Source organism: Gasterosteus aculeatus, chromosome 21, assembly GCF_964276395.1.
Source record: "Gasterosteus aculeatus chromosome 21, fGasAcu3.hap1.1, whole genome shotgun sequence".
NCBI lineage: Eukaryota > Metazoa > Chordata > Actinopteri > Perciformes > Gasterosteidae > Gasterosteus > Gasterosteus aculeatus.
In genome coordinates, this window is record NC_135708.1 from 4,371,279 (window position 1) to 4,398,518 (window position 27,240).

General features: G+C 44.7%; 2 protein-coding genes and 3 long non-coding RNA genes across 9 annotated transcripts in view; 2 read left to right on the plus strand and 3 right to left on the minus strand.

Moving 5' to 3' along the window:
* The window catches only part of LOC144390413 (uncharacterized), a 57,006-nt gene extending 41,650 nt beyond the window's left edge, over nt 1-15,356 (minus strand). The window contains exon 1 of the long non-coding RNA XR_013454452.1: nt 15,267-15,356. This is a non-coding gene — a long non-coding RNA (uncharacterized LOC144390413). The remainder of the gene's footprint in view (nt 1-15,266) is intronic.
* LOC144390232 (protein NLRC3-like) overlaps nt 1-16,164 on the plus strand; it is a 30,016-nt gene extending 13,852 nt beyond the window's left edge. For 4 of the 5 annotated variants that reach the window (XM_078096670.1, XM_078096672.1, XM_078096671.1 and 1 more), the window contains 4 exons: nt 8,842-9,015; nt 9,370-9,543; nt 14,733-14,779; nt 14,924-16,164. In XM_078096670.1, the coding sequence (XP_077952796.1) occupies nt 8,842-9,015; nt 9,370-9,543; nt 14,733-14,779; nt 14,924-15,513 (985 nt within the window). In that variant the 3' untranslated portion in view covers nt 15,514-16,164. The remainder of the gene's footprint in view (nt 1-8,841; nt 9,016-9,369; nt 9,544-14,732; nt 14,780-14,923) is intronic. The other variant, XM_078096674.1, reaches the window with a different exon arrangement.
* Nucleotides 1-27,240, plus strand: part of LOC144390270 (protein NLRC3-like) — a 199,399-nt gene that overhangs the window by 99,246 nt on the left and 72,913 nt on the right. The window lies entirely within an intron of this gene.
* Nucleotides 1-27,240, minus strand: part of LOC144390355 (uncharacterized) — a 104,241-nt gene that overhangs the window by 76,124 nt on the left and 877 nt on the right. The window lies entirely within an intron of this gene.
* On the minus strand, nt 1,651-6,488 carry LOC144390366 (uncharacterized). The gene is made up of 2 exons (XR_013454400.1): nt 6,390-6,488; nt 1,651-6,313 (listed from the first exon to the last, which is right to left on the minus strand). It is a non-coding gene; the product is annotated as an uncharacterized LOC144390366 (long non-coding RNA).

The window sequence follows — 27,240 nt, forward strand, 5'->3', positions numbered from 1 at the left end:
CAGGGAGTGAGGGGAAAAGGAGTCCGGACCGGCTGCCTTACGGGGATTTAGTCTTCTAAAGAGCCGGTTAACGTCTCTCTCCAGAATAGAGAGGGTCGAATAGAGAGGGGGACTGCAGCAGGTTGGTGGAGCTGTGGGGGATGGGATCAGGACATTGTCTTTCAAATCTGCAGTAGAACTCATTGAGCTCGTCTGCCAGGCGGAGGTCCTTCATGGAGTGGGGGGTTTTTGGCTTGTAGTTGGTGAGGTGTTTGAGGCCTCTCCAGACCGAAGCAGAGTCACTTGCTGAGAACTGTTGTTGGAGTTTCTCAGAGTACAGTCGTTTTTTTTTTTACCACATTTTTTTTGTGGAAACGCTGCATTAGGACTGCAGCTAGTGAGTAGCTCCACCTACTGGTCAAACTAAGAACTACAATACAGTCAAGGGCAAGTTTCATGTGTGGGCCACATTCCATTCTATTTTTATAATTTGCTGCGGGCCAACAAAAAAATTGGATCCCGGGCCGCAGTTGGCCCGCGGGCCATACTTTGGACACCCCTGTATTAAAGCAACGAGGAAGACGACAGTCGCACTGCTATGGCAACGCCATCTGTTGCTAGGGACTACGGCTTGGACGAAGGAGGGGGGGGATACTTAGATGCGGCGCGAGGAGTTTCTGTCCCGCGACCAGCGGAACGTAGATCAGCAACGTGAATCAGGATGGTCGGATCCATGTGTGTGCAGTTACAGAACCAACGATGTGGCTGGCGATACAAAATGAAACCCCAGGCAAACGGATCTCACGGCGGAGACCCGGGAAAAGAAAAGAAAATAAGGAACTATTCTGACCATGAGACATCATTCAGCAGCGTAACACAGTCGGCGCTTTCACTCTCTTACAGCAAACGTATCACAGCATCAGATCAACAGGGGACATTACGACATTTGCAGGTACACATTCTAACATAAATCAAAGGTAGCGGATTCGTTGATCCGGACTCTATCGTACCACGTTATGACTGAACAAATCAAATAAACATCAAGTTTATATCAACACGCTAAATTAGTCTGCCCAGAAAACCAGTCTTACTGTTTGATGGGCGTTGGCCATCAGCTTCCAGCTGACTGAGGACAGTTGAGCTCCGCGTCGGGAAACTCAGTGGATGAAGGCGATTTCGGCCGTGGGGTCCGAACTTCTCGTTGGGAACAGAGGCGGCGGAGGTTCAGAGAGCAGCTGTCTCTCCGGTCCTCTGGAGTCAACAGGAATGAAATCAAAAGGGAAAAGGAAGCGGGACGTAGTGGAGCGCGAGTCTTGAGTTCGTCCAGCGAGATTAAGACTGAAACTTGGGAATTGGAGGGAAAGAAAAGAAACAACGTTGTGTTGTCTCGATCTGTCACTAACGGGAAGTCAGGAGAAAGAGATCGATCCTTTGGCACATCCTGAGTCTCCTGGATGATTGTAGCATCCAGACACCCGATTGGTTTTCTCCGTCATGCGCCTGCAGATCAGAGCGACGGCGGGTGTGAAAAGTGGTCGGTGGAAGGATCCTTTGTCAGAAGCCACAAGCCGATCTCAGTTGGTATTTAGCGACATGGACCCTCCTCCTCCTGTGGTGGAAGATTTTGCACAGTCAATCGTTAAGTAAGAAACAAAGGCTCTGAGTCAAGTATGTCTTTTCTCCGTTTATTTCCTTGCAAGGGAAAAAGGGTCACAACAGCTACGTGGTCAGTAGACTGTCAAGAACCTCCTTTTTTCCTCTCAACACATCGAGGCAGTTCTTATACCTAAACTTAGATATCGGTGGCGTCAACAGAGACCGTTAACCATCTTGTTGAGTCTCTACAGCCAGGGTACTGGGAACACCTCGTCCATGTGAGACACGTCAGTTCTTTGACCGTATCCTTGCTCTCCCAACATGCTTAAACAAAGGTGGTCATAGACATAACAAACACTTTGTTCAATCTCTACAGCTATGACGCTGGAAACATCTAATCCAAGGGGGAGACATCAGTTTTTATGTCAGGGCCTTTGTGACCTAAGCACTTGCAACTAATAAACTGGTTATACAAATGAAGCATTTAAAAGGGTCACATATCATTTTCCCATTACATTCCACTCTTTTGATTACATAATAATCACAAACTATGCAATCAATTTAGAATGACTACTCTAAAAATTTACCATCTGATATCTACCACATCAAATATCACAAAACATGAACATCCGGACATCGCTCACAAAACTTTTCCTGCCACAGAACAAAAACTCCCTACAAAAACCCTCCGAAATGGGAAAATAGGAAGAAATCTGTTAGGAGAAGATAAAGACTGGAAACCTTCTCACAGGATTTGAGCGTTACACCCCAGATGTCATGTGTACAGTATTGAAATAAAAAAGAAATGAGAACATGTTTAAATCACAATACCAGAACTTGATCCCCTTTCACACAATACAGATATAGAATATTGTGGAAAGGTCATTATATCAATCATATTTACGTTACATACTAATAAATGCAGGGATAAAAGCTGTTTTTGTGAGAATGTTATTTCTCATTGTTTTAGCAAGCTACTGTGAAACCAAAAACATTTAGAACACCAGGAATGCACACAGACAGTGTGTCACTATGTCACTATGCGTATGTGTCGAGGTCGTAAGTGTTCAGCTCGTCAAGGGAGTCCGAGTCACTGTTGGGGTTATTGTCAGAGTCGCGTCTAGGGAACAAGTTTGGTGGTGAGTCATCAGGTGACCCCAGGCTGTACATAGCCATTTGTTTCGCCAGGAGTTGGGCAATCGTATGACAGATCAATGGGATACCGCAAATTACGAATGCGAAGAGAACACAGAGGATAGTAGCTGCTTGTATTAGTGTTCCTTTCCATGAATACCACACCCGTGTGAGCCAATCTGGGGAGGGAGATTCATCTCTTGTCATAGATTCCCGAAGTTTTGTCATGTTTTGTATCGCCTGATGGATTATGCCTTCGTCTTTGTCATTCTCAGGGATAAACGTACAGCAATATTCTCCTACGATAGCACAAACACCTCCTTGGGCAGCGGTCAATTGGTCTAGTACCATGCGGTTCTGCATAATCATTAAACGCATGGCGGTCATTTCCTCGCGAATACCCTTAAGGCCAGCTAGAGTCATGTTTACAAAGCTTTTGAAACGGTAATCAACGGTTTCAAGTCGTAGCGTGTTTTTTCCCACTCCTGTCCATGGAAACAGTCCCCACAAAACTTTAACTGACGTACTGCCGTGTTTGAACTCGTCAGGCACATCGCTGCCCCAGATTGAGTCGTGTGGCGCAAAATTGACTTCCGGGTTAAGGCCAGTGTCCAATGCGGCCATTCGTTTTGTTCGTTTGCTTGTCCCTGTTGTAGCTGTGAGAATAAAAGTATGATCAGTAACGCGGACAGGAGTACATATTCCGCTCCACTGAGGGGGGAGAGACACGCGGAGGGTGGTGCCACACAGCCACCATCCCTCGGTCACTGGATAAGTACCGTTCTTCCCAGGGAGGAAAGTGAAATGGAAAACAGAACAATTAACATTGGGCGGGCAATCTCGTGGATTTACTGGAGTGAAAGTCCAGCCAGAACACGACCATTTTTGGAGATCAATGGGCACTTTTGCGGCCCTTTCTGCAGTGCCCTTAGCTTGGCAAAAGCTCCTGTTGTGGTTTTTGGCGCAGTCGTTTCGGAAAGTTGGGAAATGGTCTTTATTGCAATTTAAATCATTAAACGCATGGTTTCCTGCAATGAGGATCGTGTCACACCTTGCAGGGTCTGTTTTCCCCACTGGATGTGTCCCATCACGAGCATAGCAGAGAGGAAACCGTGTTCGGCTTTCCTGAGCCTGGAGTGCGAATGTAGACGTTTGGCTAGCCGTGTATCGTTTGATATCGTGAGATTGTGCACAGTCCAAATCATCTATTGTTTCCCATGGGGATAACTCATAAATAAACAAAGAATCTTTGTCGCTATCGTTGGATATATACAGGACTATGGGGGGCACATACCACCCACTAACCGAGAGCCCGCAGAAACATCCTTAAGACTTCCCCAGGGGGGCTACGGCTAGCCGTGGTTGATTAGTGCTGATGGGTAGCGGAGAACATACGTAACAGTCGGAAGCATTTTCTTTTGTCGCTACGTGTTGAGCATAGCGCCACCACATATTTGCAGAATATTTGTTCAATGGGTTCATCCCATTTTCGAACCGGTTGTCTAGGCGGGTCAGTGCTCGCTTGGTGCGGTTGCGAATGGTCGAGTTAGAGTGAGTTGAGTTGTTGCGTCGGTCAAGTAAGTCGTCTAAATGTTTCTGGTGGAGGACAAAATATGGAATCAACACAAATAAAGTGACACCTGCAAATAAACACATGGTTACACGAGTCCCCCCCAGTCGTCTGAGGGGGTTCCATGAACGCTGTCGTTCCATGATAAGAGAGACCCACTCTTTAGATAGCTGACTACGGAATCACAAAAAGATGCTGAGATATAATGAAACTGAAGCAAGCAATAATATGAATAAAACTGTCGTGGCACAAACGACTACTGTGTCTATGTGGAGGGGTCCTGGCCGTGTTCTTCTTCTTGTGTTGGTCCGCAGGTACACGTTGGGATGTGGAGTCTGCCAACCTTCTTTCTTGTGAGGCATCCGCGTTGTAGACAGTCAACACAGATCACAATGCACTGTGTGTCTGTCGGTCAACTGCCCGTCCGTGGTCACTGGATCGGTGGTGTCGGTTGATTGACACTTTTTGTGGAGGTAGGGTCGCCTGAGCCCAGTGCTGGTACTGGATCTGGAACCTTCTTGCAATGGGATGCGTGGACCCAAGTTGCTCTTTCAGCTACTTTGACCGCTGTTTGGGTGACCAGGAGAATCTGGAATGGACCCTGCCACCGTTTAGCTTTCCAACTTTTCCTCCTGAAGTCCTTCACCACCACGAAGTCACCTGGTTGCAGTCGGTGTAGTGGACCCGTTGCTTCTCTTGGAAGTGCAGCTACAACCTGTTTTCTTACATCAGACAAAGTGGAAGACAGTCGAATGCAATAGGTTAACATGTCATTCTCGCACATTGTGGTGGAAGGGAGTGGTGTTCCTGGAGCTTCCACACCTATATGGGGAGGAACTGCGAAAAGGATTTCAAATGGGCTTAGGTTGCTGCGTGTTCGTTTCCTCATCCGCATGTACATCAGAACCAAGGGCAGTGCTTTTGTCCACGGTAGACCTGTGTCTGTGCAACATTTGGCCAGTTTTGTTTTCAATGTTCCATTCTCTCTCTCTACCGCTCCTCCACTAGCTGGGTGGTATGCGCAGTGTGTTTTTAAGTCAATACCCAGGTATGCACTTAATTCTGTGATTGCTTGGTTGACAAAATGTGAACCATTGTCGCTAGATATTTTGCTTGGGATTCCCCAGCGGGGAATGATCTCTGAAATCAAGGCTTTAGCCACTGTGGAGGCTGTCTGCTTACTGGAGGGAAACACCTCAACCCATTTGGACCACATGTCTACCATTACAAGACAGTGTTTCTTACCTTCCGATGGGGAGAGTTCCACAAAATCCATCATTACATGTTCAAATGGTCTTGCAGGCGGTGGATGTGCTGCATGATGTGACACCTGTACTGAACGACCTACATTGTGAGTTGCACATGTTATGCATGCTTGGCAGAACCTTTGTGCGTAAGCTGCAAAACCTTTTGTGAACCATGTTGCATCAATGATACTTAACATTCCCCCTTTTGACACATGGTCTAACCCATGAGTCAATTTCGCATAGTGAGGGAAGAAATGTTTAGGTAAGCATGGATTACCATTCGGACCATACCAGATGCCGTCTATGAATTTGGAGCCTGAGGAGGACCCAAAACGTCTCTCATCTGAAGTAGAGAGGGACTGCACGGCTGCAAGAGAGGAGGGAAGAGAACACATGGCAGGAACTGGGCGTGATGGTTTGGGAAGAGGACGTCTAGCAGCCGCTTTTGCAGCTAAGTCTGCTCGCTCATTCCCCTTTGCGATGTCGCCTGTGCCGGATGTGTGCGCTGCACATTTACAAACGGCAATAGCTGTGGGCAACAAAATGGCATCCAATAGTTCTGCTATCAGAGTGTGGTGTAACACTGGTTTGCCATCCGATTTGAGAAAATTTCTGTGTCTCCACAGCGCGCCGAAATCATGAACCACGCCAAAAGCGTATCTGGAATCAGTGTGAATGGTTGTCGTTTTATCCTTAGCTAGTTTACAAGCTTCTGTTAGTGCGATTAATTCTGCTGCTTGGGCTGAGAGGTGACATGGAAGAGGGCCGGAACACAGAACAGCTGAGTCTGAAACAACAGAGAAACCCACAAGATTAGAACCAGTCAGGGGATCCCGTGTAGCAGATCCGTCAACATACATTACCATGTCACTGTTGAGCAGAGGTGTATCTGCGAGGTCTGGTCGAGGTGTGCACTGAGCTTCCAGCTCAGCCAAACAATTATGCTCCTCTCCATCCTCCGGAGTGGGATCATGCAGATTCCATGTAACGTTACATGAGGACCTTCATGACCATGAGTTTGTTGTTTTCTACCTTTATGGAGAATCTGCCACAACACAGCGACTTGCAAGTAGCGCAGCGCCTTAAATAAAGTCACGTGTGTCTTTATCCGGCTTTAGAAATGAACACAAAGGGATTCTGTATTTGCTCATAAAGTCTGAAAAACGGCTTATTTGGCCGATGTTTTGATAAGCGACTGAAGCCAGTTCAGTGTTTCCATCATTATAACAGGGGTGCCCCCCCATGAAGTAGTACAACGGGGAGATACTGCAGTCCACCTGATCAATGGGACAACGTGGACGTCCTCCGACTCACGTCATTCAGCCTCACTGGAAAATGGCTTCTGCTTTTATGTGTTACAGTTGTGTGATAAAGTGTTTGCTGCCTTCCTGATTCCTCATTTTGTTCATGTTCAGGCATGAAAATCCCTCACCTTTTTTGGGGGGGGGGTATGGCAGCAAATCACTGCCAAAATTCCAGAGCGCAAATCAGGTTGATGCGCGTAAATCAAACATCCGCGAGCAAATAAATAATTAAATAAATGAATGAATAAATAAATAAATATCTCTCGTGAGACGGACTTTTGAACGTGAACTTCGTTGCTCGCGAGGAGAATCTCTGCTCGCGCTCGAAGGAGTTTTCTACGCGCTTGCTGTTGTTCTTTCTGACAGTGAGGGGGCGGAGCCAGTCACCATGGTCTCTACACCTGATTGGTTACAAACCCCGTCTTTGGATTGGCTGGAGTGATGCATTCACACAACTATAGAAGCCCATTTCCGCACTGAAGAAAGGGGATAGAAAGTCTAAATTATGAGATAAAACGTTGTGAAAACACAAACGCCACCTTTATGTAACCGTAGTGGAGCGTAGATGACAACCAGCTACAAGCATCATTTACCATCATTACCGGCACATTAAGATCAATGCGTCCAGCTCGCAGACCTGCTGGTGATTTGCCGCCATAGCAGTCAAACGTTTGGCGTCGGGGGGGGGGTGGATGGGGGGTGGGGAGGTGGAGACGGTGCTTTCAGGGTCCGATCGATGCTGCGAGGTGCGTCCGCTCCCGCCGCCCCCCTCGCCATCCACGCTTTAAATCTTCGGCTGCTTTTAGAATAACTTATTTTCCCCATTAAGACGGTTCAGCTACTGTAGAGAAAAGGGCGCCGTCTCTCGCTCTTTAATCTCATGAAGTGCTCGGCGAGAACGACAGCTTTGTTTCTCCGACGCGCCCTGAAAGCAGCTCCATATCTCACGCGCTTGAGCGCCGCTCAGCATCTCGCCGTTGTAGACGAGCTTTGGCGTGTTTGGCAGAGCGCCTTGAGCACCGTGTACAACCAGTATGGATCAACCGATTAACCAATTGATCCATATATATAAGGCGCTCCGGATTATAAGGCACTGTCATTTTGTGAGGAAATTAAAGCCTTTTAAGTGCGCCTTAGCGTGCGGGCAATGCGGTATATTGACTTTAATACTTCAAGAGGGCGCCGCGTTTGTTGAATGACGACAGGCGGACAAGAGCAGCCGTTTCCAGTGAGAGCCTTATTGTTTTATCAATCTGTCAGTTTAAATTGTTTGTGCTTCATCAATTAATGTTTCACATAACTAATGTGCCGCATCATGAATATTTTTATGTTAATTTCAAACTTTTCAAAATTGAAAATTAAAAACGTTTTATTTACTTACTGTAAATGACCTCTCGCGGCCCACCAGGGGGCCGCGGCCCACACTTTGGGAATCACTGTCTTAAACTATCTACTCCACAGCATGAACATCATCATTGTTCATCAGGATTTCAGACTTCATAAAAACATTTTTTCACCAGAAGATGAACCTTATCTATGGAGCCAGAAGATCTAATCTAAGAGACTAAACTAGGGACAAAAATCTGTTTGTTTCTATCACATCATCGGATCCTTGTGGAACCAACACATTTGATACGGAGGAAATTAAAACACAATGTTGGCTCACGATAAATCATCACAGGGTCGTCCTATTAATCCTCTTATTCATGCTGTGTGATGTCATTTTAATATGGTTCATTGAGGAAAATGGGAAAAGCAGAGGTGTAAAAGAGACTGAAACTTGGATTTCTGGCGTTTCAGTGACAATCTGCTTGGAGTTTGATGGTTCCTCATTTAAGGTGTAGATGGTAACTGACATTAAATTAGCAAATAAAGATCATTTTTAATCTTTTTCCTTTTTTAGTAGTCTATTCTACACTAGTACTTGTATAAACACTTAACTGGTTTCATATGAAATAGGATTTCATTTTAACACCAATGTTTTTTTTCTTGTTGATTGTTGTCTCTTCAGACTGAGTGACTGTAACCTCTCAGAGAGAAGCTATGACGCTCTGTCCTCAGTTCTCAGCTCCCAGTCCTCTAGTCTGAGAGAGCTGGATCTGAGTAACAACCACCTGCAGGATTCAGGAGTGAAGCTGCTGTCTGCTGGATTGAAGAGTCCACACTGTGAACTGGAGACTCTCAGGTCAGATTAAGTTAAAGTCTACTTGGTGTCTTTATTTATATCCATGGTACATTTCTGACCTTCATAAGATTCTTTCTGCTTGCATGATTTAAATCAAATATGTATTTTCCAACTATTTCCATAAAATGTGTTTATTTTCAATATAATGTAAATATTTGACATTATAGAGTTAGTGGTAATGTTATCAGGTTGTTGATGTACATTAGTGGGTGTTTCGTTGTGACTGGAAACCAGTCAGTAACCATATTAATGTGACCCCTCTGTACCTGATAGGATCTCAGTACTGCAGTGACCTTCCAGCCCTCACAGCTCCCTCACATCATGTGACATGTGTCTTATTCTGTGTGTCTGCAGGCTGTCAGGCTGTCTGATCACAGGGGAAGGTTGTGCTTCTCTGGTCTCGGCTCTGAGCTCCAACCCCTCCCATCTGAGAGAGCTGGACCTGAGCTACAATCATCCAGGAGACTCAGGAGTGAAGCTGCTGTCTGCTGGACTGGAGGATCCTCACTGGAGACTGGAGACTCTCAGGTATGAAGAGGCTGCAGCCACAGACCATCAGTCTGGTAGAGGAGGTAGAGCTGGAAACCGTTTCTTTGTCCCACTGTCAGCCTGGTTAATAAGACCCTGACACACCAAGCTGACCTCAAACTACCAGAGACTCATCAAAGTGTTTGTGTCCCACATGAGACCATCGACACAGACAGAAGTAGTGAGGAACAGTAGCCAGGATGAGCCTGAACAGGGAGGAAGGTGATGAAAACCTTGTTTCTCTGGAGCTTTGTCTCCACGTTATAAGAGAGGACAGTGTCTCCTGACACGTTGACGGCATCATGGTGGGTTGATATGAGTCAACGTGGTCACGCTGCAGCTTTGTGGGCTCTTAACAACTCAAACAACACTTGGATGTTTAGATGCTGGTCATCTGCCTCCAGTTTGTGTTTGTCCTTTAGTCCAGACATTATTATTAAGAGACAAACAGTCAGAGAAACAATCTGTTCAAAGCGTCTTGATGGATCATCACAGGAGGAACGTTTGGTGTTTTAAAGGAGTTCAGCTTCACCTGCTTTTGGTGCTTTGCACTGAGAGACGGTTCCCTGGATGATAAGAGTGGACTTGTTGAAGCTACAGGTGACAGTCGGCCACAGACGCTCAGTGAAGAACCAACAGCTGATGGTGGACCTGGAATTAGTATCAACTATATCGTAGAAATGAACAGAACATACCAAAAACCCTATCCAGATAAATGTTGCCATCCGGATGGAGTGAATGTGATTGTGGTTGGATGAGAAGTGTTGGGAGCGGCTAGGGGGTCGTATTAGGTTACTAGCAAATGAGGAACTAACTTATGGACATTAATAGAATCATTAATAATCACTAAGATACTTCTCAGAATGAATAAATAACGGGGCACCACCCTGAGCTAACAGGGACCAATAACCAATACTATAAATCAAGTCTCATAATTGATATTCACTCCTTGAGAGTGAAGATGTTGGAAGGAGTTAAGTTCGAGCACTGGCGATGTATGTCAACGGTCACCACCATATAAATGCACAAGTAAACACAGGAAAACGGTTCTTTAAAGTATAACAGGGTTTATTAACTCACAGGAACACCGATCAAGATCACCTATAACTGAAACCAACAAGGGGGGTGAGAGGGAGAGGGGGGGGGGAGGGGGGACGAGGGGGTGCAGGGAAGGAACGGCGGTGCGGTTGCGCGCAACAACAAGCGGCGTGCCGGTTATCACACTAGGGGGCGAGCGAGAGCAGCGGGGCGGAAGTGAGACCGTTAAATCAAACCACCGAGGAAGACGGGAACGTTAAACAGTGTAATACGACTACTGGACGCGAGGGGCGAGCGAGAGCGAAAGGCAGGAAGTGTTCCACGTATTAAAGCAGGGGGGTCCAAACTTTTTTCACTGAGGGCCACAGACAGAAAAATATGCGAAAGGTTGAGCCGCTCACTAAAGTTAAGGTATATCACCTCTAGTGTATTAACAGTAATACAAATCAATCAATCAAATGTAGGTCAATTATGCTTGATAATTTATTATACTTACAGAAAAAACTGCATACATCACATCTTTCTACGTTTTGGTTTTCATTTATCTATTTTCAAATAAAATCAATCAAATGTAGGTAAATTATGCTTGAAAATTGAATAAACTTAAAGAAAAATAACTGCATAAATCACATCTCCATTAATGGGTTTTCATTTTTTTTACAAAAAGGGTTGGCAGCTCATCCTCAGATTGCTTCTTCGTCAGGATGGGGACCCCCTTCACAGCCCTGTATAAAGAGGGAAGGCTTTATTTAACCTTCTTATGCAAATCATTTATCAGCTAACGTGTTTTAGAAAATGTTATCAACTTTAATTGACTGCATTTATTAAGTAATTGGGCTTTTGAACACATGAATACTGTGTAATATATTGGAACTCGCCTACAATGGGAACAGTGTTGCACTTAATGGGAGCAGTGATGCTGCTCTGGACTGAAGGACGGCTGGCAGGTCACGAGTAAGTTTGCTGGTTGAGATGTGAAGGACATCACAGAGATGGCTGTCGCTCATTTTGGTTCTCAATCTGCTTTTGTTCAGAGTTAACAGAGAAAATGTTTGCTCGCATATGTATGTTGTGCCAAACAGACTGGTCATTCTTTTTGCGTGGCGTCGCATCAGAGGAAACTTGGCCTTTTCCAAGCTCCGGTAGAAGTCGGGTAGGGAGAGGAGCTGCATCTCGATGAGTTCTAATTGCAGACTCTCTTCCACTTCTTCTGCATCCAGCAGGAAGGGAGTTGAGAACAGCTTGATTTCTTTCTCAATGACAGAAACATCTTGGAAGCGCTGATTGAATTGTGTCATAAGAGTTGTGATCACAGAAACATATTTCCCCTTTTTAGCAGAGAGGTCGGCCTTTGGATGAGCACGTTTGATTTCGGACAGCGTAGGGAAGTGCGCAAGGTTGAAGTTGCGTAGTTGTGTCTCAAAAAGACGAAGCTTCGCACAGAAAGTTGTGGTACAAGCTGGTCTTTGCCTTGTAGGCTCTTGTTCAGTGAGTTCAGATGACCAGTAAGATCAACTAGAAAGGCAATAAGGGAATAAAACAGTTTCAGCACGGAGCCGCGACTAAGCCAGCGCACGTCACAATGATAGAGTACGTCCCCGTATTCAGCATCGACATCAGATAGGAAAGCTTAATTCTCTGTGGTAGAGCCCTCGTGCTCAAATTATGTTGACAGTTTTCACAACTGTGGTCATCACATCGCCAAGCTGGACTGTCTTGGCACAGAGAGCTTCTTGGTGGATGATACAGTGCAATTTTACAGCCTCGCCTCCACTCTCTGGCACCTTGGCGCACACCATAGATGCCATTCCTTTGGGCTCGCCTGTCATAGCGGGAGCCCCGTCCGTTACAACTCCACACTGTTGTGGAATATTTCAATAAAAGCTCGGTAGAAGAGAATGATTTGTCTGATAAAACAGAGTCTTGATGAATGATCAAAGTTGCAAAAAGTCTATTTATTGCTTGCAAGCAGGAGGTCAAATACACAGGCACGTATCACGGTGCTCTGTGGAAATGGCGTCTCCGAGCACAAAAGACGCTGAGTTTTTATACACATGTGAAGAACATTCTCCGTGCCAGCTACGAGAAGCTGCAAAGCAGGTTGAGATAAGAACCCAGGTGAAGCTGAGGGTAGCACACACACACAAGATCCTCCTCAATGCCTCAATACCCGCTGCAAATCATTGTTACTTGACATGAAAGTAAAACTTGGATCCAGAACTTTCGTGCAGAATAAGATATCAACCAAGGCCATGAAGAGGAGTCCTTTGCTTTGAAGCTTCTATGAGATCGAGTCAACCGTCCTCCCTTCTCAGAGCACAGCTGCAAACCAACATTTTGTATCATACTGCTCTTTGCACATCGGGGTCAAATACAGGACACTTGAGACACGGCTTTAGCACAAAACAATGTTATAACATATTTTACCATTACAACACAGCTCGTCCCATTTAAGTTCCATCTTGTCAATTGCACCTGACGCGGCTTCAAAAATGTCCTCACCCGTTGTTGTGCCCTTTAGACTCCGAAGATCAAGCAGCTCCTCCGTGATGCAAAAGTTATCGTCAACTCCCCACAAAGAAAGGAACAGTTGTGCGGCGTCTGTTGCATCTTTCATCACATGCAATGGAGTAAAAGTCAAGAGCACAAGCTTTATGTGACACTTGATTCTGTATGTTAGCTGACAAGTCTTCCATTCAACGCACAATTGTGTTTGTGGACATGCTCATGTTGTTGAATTCCTGCATCTTTTCCGGGCACATTATTCCAGCGACTTTAATGAGGCGCTGTTTAACCAAGTCAGCGTCTGACAAAGTTTTCCCGCGGCGCGCTATGAGTTGAGCTACCTCATAGCTAGCTATTGTAGCGTTTTCTTGTGTGTTGTTAGCAGGGTAAAAGTACTGTTGTTGAGCCTGCAGGTTAGCTGCCATGTGCTGGACCTCTCGCTCAGCAGCAGTGTAGGACGTGAAGGTCGGATGCTTGGTTTCGTAGCGTCGTCGTACATTGGACTCTTTCATCACTGCAACCGTTTCATTGCAAATCAAACAGACACACTTCTCCTTGACTTCTTTGAAGAAATATTCATTTTCCCACCGTGTTTGAAATGTTCTGCATTCACTTGCTATCTTGCGTTTCTTTGCTTCTGCCATTTTGTCGTTGCGGAAAATTTTTATTTGAAACATTTTTTTTGTGGAAACGCTGCATTAGGACTGCAGCTAGTGAGTAGCTCCACCTACTGGTCAAACTAAGAACTACAATACAGTCAAGGGCAAGTTTCATGTGTGGGCCACATTCCATTCTATTTTTATAATTTGCTGCGGGCCAATAAAAAATGGATCCCGGGCCGCAGTTGGCCCGCGGGCCGTACTTTGGACACCCCTGTATTAAAGCAACGAGGAAGACGACAGTTGCACTGCTTTGGCAACGCTATCTGTTGCTACCGACTACGGCTTGGACGAAGGGGGGGGGGATACTTAGACGCGGCGCGAGGAGATTCTGTCCCGCGACCAGCGGAACGTAGATCAGCAACGTGAACCAGGATGGTCGGATCCATGTGTGTGCAGTTACAGAACCAACGATGTGGCTGGCGATACGAAATGAAACCACAGGCAAACGGATCTCACGGCGGAGACCCGGGAAAAGAAAAGAAAATAAGGAACTATTCTGACCATGAGACATCATTCAACAGCGTAACACAGTCGGCGCTTTCACTCTCTTACAGCAAACGTATCACAGCATCAGATCAACAGGGGACATTACGACATTTGCAGGTACACATTCAAACATCAATCAAAGGTAGCGGATTCGTTGATCCGGACTCTATCGTACCACGTTATGACTGAACAAATCAAATAAACATCAAGTTCATATCAACACGCTAAATTAGTCTGCCCAGAAAACCAGTGCTACTGTTTGATGGGCGTTGGTCATCAGCTTCCAGCTGACTGAGGACAGTTGAGCTCCGCGTAGGGAAACTCAGTGGATGAAGGCGATTTCGGCCGTGGGGTCCGAACTTCTCGTTGGGAACAGAGGCGGCGGGGGGTCAGAGAGCAGCTGTCTCTCCGGTCCTCTGGAGTCAACAGGAAAGCTGTGTGTGAGAGTGATGTAATATCCATGTCTCCATGCTGCTCTGACCCCCCTCCTCCTTTCAGGGTGGAGCCTGATGGAGTCCGATGGTTGAGACCAGGTCTGAGGAAGTGTAAGTGTTCTTTGATTCATGAAGATTCAACCATCTTCACACTGTGACATCACTCATTCACCTCTGTGACGTCATCATCAACCTGTCAGTAGATGAACACATGATTAATAACTGCAGCTGTATTGTGTCTTGTTCTCTCATCAGATTCCTGTGAACTCACAATCGACACAAACACAGTAAACAAAAGACTCAAACTGTCTGACAACAACAGGAAGGTGACATGTGTGAAGGAGGATCAGTCATATCCTGATCATCCAGACAGATTTGACTGCAGGCCTCAGCTGCTGTGTAGGACTGGTCTGACTGGTCGCTGTTACTGGGAGGTCGAGTGGAGAGGAGGAGTTGATGTATCAGTGAGTTACAGAGGAATCAGGAGGAAAGGAAACAGTTATGACTGTGTGTTTGGATACAATGATCAGTCCTGGTGTCTGAGATGCTCTGATGAAGGTTACTCTGTCTGTCACAATAAGACAGTAACACGCATCACCTCCTCCTCCTCCTCCTCCTCTGGTAGACTAGCAGTGTATGTGGACTGTCCTGCTGGCTCTCTGTCCTTCTACAGAGTCTCCTCTGACACACTGATCCACCTCCACACCTTCAGCACCACATTCACTGAACCTCTTTATCCTGGGTTCTTGTTCTGGTTCAGTCCTGGTTCCTCAGTGTCTCTGTGTCCTCTTCAGGAGGGAGAGTCTCCTCCTGGTGGAGAACCTTCCTCTCTGCTCACCACATAGTTCAGTCTGTACAGCTGATGGTGGTTCATGTGGGTGTAGATGCAGGTGGAGCAGGTGAGGGGTAACTGAGCTGGTCTGGACTCTGGGGGGTCCACAGCTCTCTGGGACTCAGATGGAAGTGTGAAAGAGCTCAGCTTAATGCTGCTGTGCTCCTTCAATCAATAGATGATCATTTAGATGTTGGCTCCTAATTAGGCTTTAATCTTAATCTTTATGTGTTCAAGAAGACATTTTATAAGACGCTCTTTCATCTGTCCCCCCATATGAGACAAATGTGTCCTTATGTGTGTGTGCGCTTCATCAGCAATAATAAAAACAAGGTGAAGAAGGAGAATATGAATGTGTAATTCTTTCTGAGCCCATTTTAACTTCAAATCTTTCTAAATCTGTTGAGTGAAATCAAATAAATCTAATTTCACATAATCAGGTTTGTTTTGAACAAGAAGCTTTTTAATGGTTCAGCAAACCTCTCAAGGAAATATTGAATATGCGTTACTTGTGTTTTTATTCACTATAATGTAATTTACAACATTTACTCCATGTGTTACTTTAACAGAAATAGAATTGTTTGGCTCTAATGTTAATAAATGACTTTTATTGGAAACAACTGTACATGTTTAAACAGGCCATCAAATAAAGATGCTTTCAACACGCTGTATTATTTCTCTTGACATGAAATACTCTGATCCTTTTTAAAGATGCTGTACTATTGACTTTTGTACTATTTCCTCCATAATATCTGTATTTATTCTACAGCCCTGTTGCTGTGTCAATAGCACAGAGGAAACATTGGTGGTGCAGCATGTTGAAGAAGGAAGTGAGTAAATAAAGAAATGAGTAATGAATAAGTTGCTTTATTAACCTTATTAACCTTCACGCAGAGCCGTCTCACAACAACACAAACTACTGAGCTCGCTACTTCAGGTGCAACTTGAAGCTTTCATTCTGCACCAAATATCACACTTAAGTCACCAACAAAAACACACAAAGCACAAGCACACATTTGATAACAGGGTGGAGTTTATCTCCTCACAAAGTGGAGTATTGAAAGTGTGTGTTGGACAGAAATATATATATAAATAAAAGTGATCAAATCTGCTGGGTGTAAAATATACATACAGCAACATGAATTAGCAATTTTGGTGCCTTAGAACGTTGTGTCAATGCAATGAGCTTCATGGCCTCTTAACCTCTTGTGAGTGCTTATGAGTGACTACAGCTGGTGACTCTGAGGCATTTAAATAGAGCTCATTGGATACAAACGCCCACAAACGCTACAATGGGAAAGTCAAAGGAGCTCAGCATGGATCTGACAAAGCGAATCATTGACTTGAACAAGTCTGGAAAGTGACTTGGAGCCATTTCAAAGCAGCTGCAGGTCCCAAGAGCAACAGTGCAAACAATAGTTTGTGAGTATAAAGTGCACGACGCTGTTTTGTCACCATCAGGAAGAAAACACAAGCTATCACCTGCTGCTGAGAGAACATTGGTCAGGAGGGGGAAGAGTCAACAGAGAACCACCAAAATGCAGATCTGCCAAGAAGTAGAAGCTGCTGGAACACAGTGTCCATGTCCACAGTCGTGTTTGGTATCTCCATGGACGGAGAGGCTGCCGTGCAGGAAGGAAGCTCTTGCTCCAAAAGCGCCACCTTAAGGCTCGACTGAAGTTTGCTGCTGATCACGTGGACAAAGATGAGACCTTCTGGAGGAAAGTTCTGTGGTCAGACGAAACCAAAAAATGAATGAACTAACGCAGATCAGCTGTTCTGGAAGCGGATACTCAGAGTAAGTCAACTCGGAGTTCAGGGATAGACTCAGAGTTTGTTGAACCTCCTTTCTCGAATACCCCCCATGTCTACCGCCAAGCACGGTGGTGGTAGTATTATGCTGCCAGTGGATCTGGTGCTGGTGGATGTGAACAATGCTGAAGAAACAAGTCCATGTCAGAGAGCCATCACATTTAACTGAACAGCACCAATTCTGTTGTCCAGAGGAGCGGTCAAAGATTCAACGAGAAGCTTGTGGACGGCCACCAAAAGCGCCTAATAGAAGTGAAAATGGCCAAAGGACATGTGACCAAATATTATCACTGCTGTATGTATATTTATGACCCAGCAGATTCTGTCATGTTCTCTGTTAACCCATAATTAAGTCCTAAAAGAACCAAACCTCATGAATGTTTTTGTGACAGAGTGATTGGAACAGATTCTTCTATCAGAGGAAAATCAGACTTGTAGGAATAAGAGGAAACTCAAGGAGAGCCATGACATTATGTTCTTTACAAGTGTATGTAAACGTGTGACCACAGCTGTAGTGGGTAGATATGTGTGTTTAGCTCTACAGGCTTCATGCTGTCCTGATATCCACATGTGAGGCCGTTGATGAGCGTAGCTGATTTCCTGTCACGCCACCTCATCACTGGCTCTGTCACAGGCACTTTGCTGGAGGCCCACTGGCACAGTTCTTGTTATCATCTCCTATTCTACATTCTCTCTCTACATAATAAATCACATCACAGTTTTTAAATACAATTAGCAGAGCCAGCTGTTTTCTGACACATTGTGTACAACTACAGGATCTTTACAGTAAACTGATGGAGATCAGATGTAAACATTTGATTATCATATAACCACAAAATACTCAATGTTAACATTGTAATGAGTTATTTAGACAATATGATTTCAGACAATATCAGGAGAGAAGATTCAGCAGTGACACAAAATGAGAATATAACTTTATTATTTTTTCATGCCCAGCTGTCTTTCAGCAGTTTGAGCCAGTTTCACTAAACCTTCTTTCTGACATAGTCAAACAGCTTCGTCCAGCTAACTGCCTACTGGATAGTATCCCTGCACGCTTACTTAAAGATGTTTTTAACACTGTTGGGTCCAGTATTTTATCCTTGGTTAACTCATCTCTCAGCTCAGGGTGTGTTCCAGCCGCTTTTAAACATGCTGTTGTGCAACCACTCTTAAAAAAGAAAAATCTGGATCCGTTAGTTTTGTCTAACTTTAGACCTATTTCTAAATTACCTTTTTTATCCAAGGTCTTGAGAAGGTGGTTTTTGATCAACTTCAATCATTTTTAGATGATTTTAGTATTCATGAAAAGTTTCAGTCTGGCTTTAAGCCCCGCCACAGCACTGAAACTGCCCTTCTAAGAGTCTACAACGACCTCCTCTTAGCTGTAGATTCAGGAAATTCTGCTGTTTTAGTGCTCTTAGATTTGACTGCTGCCTTTGACACTGTCAACCACTCTATCCTTTTATCCCGACTCAAGCAAAGTGTTGGCATTACAGGTATAGCCTTAAAATGGTTTGAATCCTACTTGACAGATAGGAGTTTTTCTGTCCACATTGGTAACTGCTCTTCATCTGTTGCCCCTCTGTCCTGTGGGGTCCCCCAAGGTTCCATTTTGGGACCAATGCTATTTTCTCTGTATATGCTGCCCTTAGGGTCCATTTTTAAAAAACACAACATCTCTTTCCATTGTTTTGCTGATGATGTGCAAATTTACTTGCCTGTAAAAAACAATAAGAAGGACACTATCAAGCCGCTGATAAACTGCTTGAGTGATCTCAAAGTATGGATGGATCAGAATTTTCTCTGTCTTAATGACAGTAAGACTGAGGTTGTTGTGTTTGGACGTGCTGAACATCTCAGTGCCTGTGTAGATACTCTCAGTATTTTAGGCTCCCAAATTCGTCCTTTTACCAGAAATCTGGGAGTGATTTTTGACAGTGCTTTTAAACTTGACAAACAGATTAGTTCTGTTGTCAAAACTAGCTTCTTCCAGCTGAGACTTCTGGCTAAAGTCAAGCCCTACCTGCTACGCAAAGACTTTGAGAGGGTCATACATGCATTCATTACGTCCCGCTTAGACTACTGCAATTCACTGTATGTTGGGTTGGATCAGTCATCCCTTCGTCGCTTGCAGTTAGTCCAGAACGCAGCAGCTCGACTTTTGACCAGGACAAAAAAACGCGACCACATTACACCGGCTTTGGCCACCCTCCACTGGCTTCCTGTTTGTTTCAGGATTGAATTTAAAATTGTATTAATTGTTTTTAAAATTTTAAATGGGTTGTCGCCTTCCTACTTGTCGGAGCTCTTACATGTCCACACACCTATCAAAGCACTGAGGTCGTCTAATCAGATGCTCCTCGATGTGCCTGGATCCCGGTTAAAAACCAGAGGTGACCGAGCCTTTTCAGTGGCTGCTCCAAACCTCTGGAATAGTTTACCTATCCATGTAAGAACAGCTCGGACCATTGCAACGTTCAAGTCCCTCCTTAAGACCCACTATTATTCATTGGCTTTTAATTCTAGTTGAGCTTTGATATTTTGACTTTGTTCTTCTCTACTGTCAGATATTTTGTATTGTACATTGTGCTCTGTCTGTGTTTTATTGTATCGCTGCTTTTCGAACTTGTCAAGCACTTTGGTCAACTGAGGTTGTTTTTAAATGTGCTATATAAATAAAACTACTATACTATAACTATAACTGAATAGGAAAAACAATAGGAAAGCCTATTATATACAGAATAATATGTACAGTATAATACGTTAATTTCATCAATGTACATTTAAATAATAAAAACAAAAATACATAAGGAAATGATGTGAGAAGTCATTTAAGAGTGGCAGGTCTCCAGAAGGGAAAAAAGGAGAGGGACGTCAGCAGAACAAAGTGGGTGATGCAGAAACAGTTAAGGATACGTGTTTGAAATGAAGGAGACCCGTTGGATTGAGGACTTTATACCATGGGCTCATTTCCGGCGACGCAGAGAGATGCGCTGCAGTCTCCTAGCTTTCCCCCTGGCATCAATGGGCCGCATCTCATTGACCTTTGACCTGACCATCCGGGAGTAGCTGGGTCTCTTGGTGTAATGCATCAGAGGGCGGTCAGGCTGAGGCCCTGCTGGGACGGAGAAATGGAAGTTATATTCTCCTGCAGAGGCAGGGCACATGCATTCTGGTAGCTCTCCAAATTTTGATGCATTTTTGTTAATATTCTTGTCATTACATTTCATTTTTCTATTCCGTACATTTTGTCTCTTTCAATCCAGTTCTGCATACTTAATGCTGTAGACTTATTGAGGACACAACATTTACCCGGAAGAGGATCCTTGTGGCCAACTCGACATCCGCCGCTACTGAACAAATCCTGTTCAATCTAATCAATAGTAATTTAACAATTCCCATGGTAATTATGTTTTGGGTGATAACTCGCGCCCCCAGAGGCTCAACGTGTTCCCGAGCGTCTTTAGAAGACCCCCAGATTGAGGCCATGTGGGTGGACCAAAAGCAGGTAAGCTATCCGCTGACGTTCCATCCTTCTTTCAGATGTGGACTAGTTGGGTCGGTTTGCCGGGCCCTGGAGGAATAGTTTGTGCACCCCATGCCTCGTGAAGTGTGACACCAGGAGTTGAGGACTTGTACCGGTGTGGTGACAGCCATCTGTCACCACACCGGTACAACCGATCTGTTAAAACCAGTTTTTGTGTCGCAACATGATGTCCTTTGGGATTTTGATCAATGGGTTCCTGGTGGTTACTTGCAGAACCAGGGAAAACTCAGACATGGACTTCCGGACATTCAACAATGACGCGATAAGTGACACACGTGGCTTAAATATACTAGGGAGGTGCAGGTCATTGGACACAGGTGGAAACAATCAGACAATCACAGGGGATGACAGGACAAGGCAGGAAGTGAAGTTACCCACGGATACAAGAGGCAGAAAACTACAAAATAAAACAGGACGTGAACCCAAACCCTGAAAAAGCTTCAGGATCTCCTGGTCTGGTTTGGATTGTTCAGGGAATTGTAGCAGAATCTTAACTGCTGCCAGCCACATTGTTGTGTCGATGTTTGTATAGAGACTGTGCATATCCATGGTGAAGGGACGTGCCGTCCAAAGAGATGTTACGGACATTCTGGAGGAAATCATAAGTGTCCTTGAGGTAGCCGGCATGGAGGTTATATGGGGGGGTTTAGGTAGGGATCCAGGCATTACGCCACACAATAGCTTTCATCGTTACAGTCAGAGACTACAGGCGGCCTGGAGGCATTCTGTGGGGAACGGGCCCTGATTTCGGTGGTTTGTGAATCTTAGGTAAAAAATAAAAGTGTCTTACGAGGGGTGTGCGTAGTAGACAGGTAAGAGCCTTGTTTGGTAGCTGAGGTTCCTTTACGCACAACGGAGTTGAGAATGGTGCCGACCCAAACATAAATAGGTCATTTGTTGCACTTCAAAATAATTGGTTCCCAGTCCGCCATATAAATATTTGCTTAGGCTGGGCAAACTTTTAGCCCATGGTAGTCCCGTGGATCTGGAGGTACAATTCCAAATAGGCTGTCACGACGGGGTAGCGGAAGCAGGACTCAATAGCAGGTTTAGATCACAAAAATACTGAAATCCAAATGCCTAGGTCAATCAAATGTCCCATTATCCATCTCAAATTAACGAGATGATTGATGTCAGGCTATCTCGGTTCCTCAAAGGCTGATCGGCGCACAAACAGTCTCGGTGGTTTGAACCAGATGCCAGTCATCAGGATAATCGCCCGTGCACGTCCTACGTCAGAAGGATCGATCACCAAAACCAGGATATTTTAACAGTATAACGGCAAATAAACGCAAAGGAAGAGCGTCTTTTTACTATTAAAGTTTCTGATAATGATCTGGTGCTCGAAGTCAAAACTTTGACTATTGACGACACATTGGGTGAACACCAAAAGTGAGACAATTCATTTATAGTCTGGTTATTGGCCCCTGATCCCAGGATGGTGCCCCGTTATTATTTGTTAAATACTATTAATTTGAACAATTTAATGTTTCTACCTGCTGATAAACAGGAACCTGCCAGATGCCAACAGGTGCCATTGCTTTTTAACTTTTGATTGATATACGAGGGTGAAACAATAAACAATAAGATTGTTACTTTTATTAACCAAGTTTGGGTGTAAATGTTGAATATTGAACTACAAATTAGTATTTTAGCCGTTTATGATACCTTTTTACAGTATTTTTTACTGAATTTTTACTAATTTAGTGAATGAACAAATACATACTGTGAAAATTAGTCAAAGTATAGTCATACAAGTTTTAGTGTACCTGAGCACAGTACTACTAAGTACACTGTGGGGATGCTGACCATTGTGGCACGGCTGCTTCTCAGTGTGCTCCTCAGGCTTTGCCTCTGTGTTCTTTGGGCCTGATGCTGAAGGTCCACCTGGATTATTTCCTCCTTCCTCCTCTTTGGGCGTTTGTACCTCCTGCTGCACCCTGCTCTCCAACACCACCTGACCCTCCACCTCTGTCTTCATCTCCTGTCCTGAATTGTGTCTCTTTGGCTGTGTCTCCTCTGCTGTGTCCTTCTCTTGCCGGCCACTCTCCCCTGCCTCCTTCTGGACCTTTTCCTCCAGGTCTTCCAGAACACCAACACGCATTAACAAAAGCAATATTCTCTATGATGTCGCTTCATTTGACATCACTGCAGCACTCAGAAGACGTTAGGATGAAGCTGCTGCTGCTCACAGGCTGATTCACATGATTATCAAAAGGAAGTAAAACCCAGACTGTACCTGTATTTGTCAGAAGGTAATTACTCCATGGACATGCATGTATTAAATAAGGACATGATAAAGTAAGCAGTGCTACAATGTCTTCTCACAGCTAATACGCTTAGCTGCTTCTCAGATGTGTGTTTGATAATGTGGCCCCCCGGACTGGAAGGAGCCCTGTAGAGAGTGACAGATGATACCAGGTGGTAAGTATGGGCACCATTGGTTGCCTGGTTCTTCCACGTCTCCCTGTTGTGGTGAATCTCCTTGTTCCATGTGACCTTGAAGCCCTTGAAGTCCACCGTGGTCAGAGAGCAGCTGCCCTCTGAGCCTGTACTCTTCACACTGGACCTCTTTCCATCACTGCCACTGACACTGTGGTCACTGTGGACAGTGTAGACATGTGCACACAAACACACATCCTGTCAGACGTGTTGAGGTAGAAAGCTGGTGCCTCTTATTGGACAAAGCAACGCAGTCAACGTTACCCTTCAAAGTAAAAGCATCAACGTGTTGTAAATATTGTTTCCTAGCGTGTTTAGATGATAATGCAGCCGTGCTGTTCATGCTTAAGGTTATAGTGTATTAAAGTACTAGTTTCCTTAAATAAACAGTGTGTAGCGTATCGGGGATCTGTTGATGGAAATTGAATAGATTCTTACTATATGCTGGTTTTTAATAGTGTTAAAACTATCTAGGGAGGGGTGGTCATGTTCCTACGGTGGCCCAGAATGGACACAAGGAAACAATTGAAATTGGGCCTTTTGAAGGTCTGTTTTAGTTTCTATCTGTGACTTCCTGTCTTGGTAGTAGCGATCTGATGAGATGAGGACGTCAGCCGATGGTCCCTGAGTCCAGTCCAGTTAGTGGACGCGGCGCGTGAAGGGTTGTAAAGCAGAAACAATCATGGTTTGATAGTTTCAGCATTGTGAAGGACTGGAGTGACTTGCAGCATGAGGCGGGACGGACCCAGACGTGAAACACTCACGCCTCATATTGCTGCAGGTGGCTTTTCATCCCGTTGATCTGCTGGAAGTGGCAGGACATGTCTGTGGCCAACACCATCTCCACCACCAGAGCCCGAAGCTCTCTGAAAGAGGGCAGGCAGTAAAACATTCATGCTCCCTACAGAAGGAATCTTAGATGAAGCTTGGGGAAAGTTTAATCAGAGGAGACTGAGATGCTTTCATCCTGTTGCTGTCACTTCTATATTTCTGCAGCAATGCAGTGCCAGATCGATGCAACTCTGCCCCAAACTACTCACCTTGTCCCTAAAATGAGTCATTTGATTCTGCTTGACTGTAAAATAAGGTGATGTGTTACTCCCTGGTATCATCAGCTGTAGCTCCCTCTAAGCACCAGTAGGAGGCAGTATTTTAGAAGCAATGACCTGCACTGTAATCTGGGGGTTGTATTGTACAGTGAATTATTATTCGAAGTCATTGAATGGAAACAGCGGTAAAAAAGGACGTCCCTTCAGCTGCAGCGCTCTTCTCTTACCTCCACTCGTCTTTGGAGAGATTAGACAGAATGTTCATGTCATCACTGTGCTGTAGAAGGCGATATGCAGCACTGACGTGGTAGTTCTCCAGAACAGCTCGGTACAACATGGCGGTGTCTGACCTGCAAATGCGACACGGCTACTTCAGGAATGATCACCCTCACCGTCATCGTGATAATGCCAACAATGTATGAGGTAAAGCTGCAATCATTCATAGTAGGCTACAAACGATGCTACGTGGGAATTACCTTGTCTGAATATGGAAGTTATTGGTGGTCCCTGTGTGCTCGTAGTCATGAATGGCAGCTGCAAAAATGATGGCAAAGATCTCCAACTCACTGAGCCAGTGCTGGAGGAGAGAGGCAGACAGACGAGGAGGAACGTGTCAATCAGGAGATGAAAATTAAAAACCCGTCCTGCTTAACGTTGTGCGGTTCTCCTGCTGGAAGTGAACCAGCACAGAGTCTCTTTGCCAGTTGTCAGTGTGCCTGAACCACCTCGGTTGTTTTCCAGTAGCACCTCAATTCAAATGAAAGCAAATAGAGCTCTTCACCGACAGGATCTGCTGCAAAGTGCCTCACTGAGTGCTGGAGGTCACTGTGCGAGGAGGCCAACAGGACAACATCACATCAGCACCAGCAGAGAGGAGATGGAGACCCCCCGACCCGAGGTCCTCCACCCCCGGGTGCGCCTAGATATCCTGTCCATGAAAGTCACCAACTGGAGAGTCAAAAGCCTTCTCCGTCCACAAAGCACATGTAGACTCACGGCGAGTCCCATCCAGCCCCGGCCTTGCCCCCATGCAGCTTTCTGACCCCCGTAGTGACCCAAAGGCACGTGGAGGCGGGGCTTGTACCTTTTAACAACACAATGTCTGCATTGTACATGTGGTGCTGCTATAGTCCCTAGACAGCCGTCATGAGGGATTGTTGATGCATTATTTCAACACAAATTAAGTTGGGTGGTGCTTGTGCTTGGGGGAGGATCCTCTGTTTATTGCGGCCTTGGTTACCTGAGAAGGAGTCTCATTTAGGTTTTAACCATGATTTAAATCTATGTTTTGTCTTTACTTTACTGATTCACTGAACTCTTTCTTCTGTTGTTCTTTCTTTGCTGTAACAACCTACATCAATAAAAGTCATCAAAGTCACTTAAAGCTCCAGTTTGTCATGCAGCCTTTCATCCATTTACAGTAAGAGACAACACTAACTTTGCTATTGCATCATTATTATCTACCTGTCAGTCATCATTCATCCCGTCCCGATTGGATTTTGTGGTAGGAAAGCTGTGATGAGTGACTTGTAAGATCCACTGAGGAAGTCTGCAGGCACTTTTGAAAAGCGTATTGCATTGTGCTTTTACCCAACCCTGAACGTACCACCATGCCGGTCTTGAGGAGCAGGTAATGAATGGTCTGTGTGACATCAGCCGCATGCGTCAGGTTGTGATAGGGATTCTTGTGTTTGCTGTAGCCCACTTCCAACGAGTCCACGAAGGATATGAGGGCACAAACAGGGACCTTCAACAGAAGACAAGGAACAACCAGTTGCTTTGCAGAATTGTAGAAGCAATACAGAGAAGTTTGTTCTGTTGAACCCAGTACGTTCCCATCAATACTTAGTTCTGCTGTCACTGACATTGTGCTCATTACATACACAGCGTCTTGTCAAAATGAACATACCTTGAAAAGGTTGATCAAGTCATATCTGGTAAATAGCTCATAGAAGACAAATTTCAGAGCGTGGTCCCCACTAGCATCGTTCAGTGCAAACACATCAAAAGACCACATGTCCACATTCTAGAAAAGACACACAGAAGCTTTATTAGCATGTGAATGTCCACATATCGGTTCAACTGTTCATTTCTAGGATTCCTTTGTTAAGGTACCATCGAAAAGAAAACATAAACACACCAGTTACAATTTAGTCTGGAGGATTTTGTACTGATATAGATTTTAACAACTGGGAACTCGTTATTGAATTCTAGCTTCTTTTGTTATCCTGCACCTGCAAAATCTATGGATTTGTGTGTTGAGATCAGTTTATATGTTACTGAAACCTTGATGACGACCAATGTTGATCACGGAGTCCCACAGGGTTTTGTACTTGGACCAATTTTATTTCCCTTGTATGTTCTTTCTTTAGGCAGAAAACACTGCATACACTTCCATTGTTATGCTGACGATACTCAATTGTATCTATCTTGTATGTAAGTGAGACGAGTCCAGCCAGCTTGTTAGACTTTAAGTGTTTTTGAGTGACAGCATAGACTGCAAGCAGAAATCCCAAACAAATCCAAGTGGCAGCAGTGACTGTTTGAGTGTGAGGACAGAGATTCTAGGCAGACCATTACACCCTCAGAGATATAATCAGCGAGTCATGCTTTTAAATCAAAACAACATACTCTTGGTCATGTGATCTTCCACCTCTAAACTTGTGGATTGATCTTAAAACTCATCATTAATGTGTATAAAAACATATTTTAAACATGTATGAGTACATTTTATGTCATGAATTGATGAATAAGTGATCATAACCTTTCTACTTTAAACAAACACAAATGAATACCTTAAGTACCTTAAGCAAGTGGATCACAGACTTCCTGTCTGACAGGAAGCAGCACGTGAAGCTGGGGAAACATGTCTCAGCCTCTCGGACCA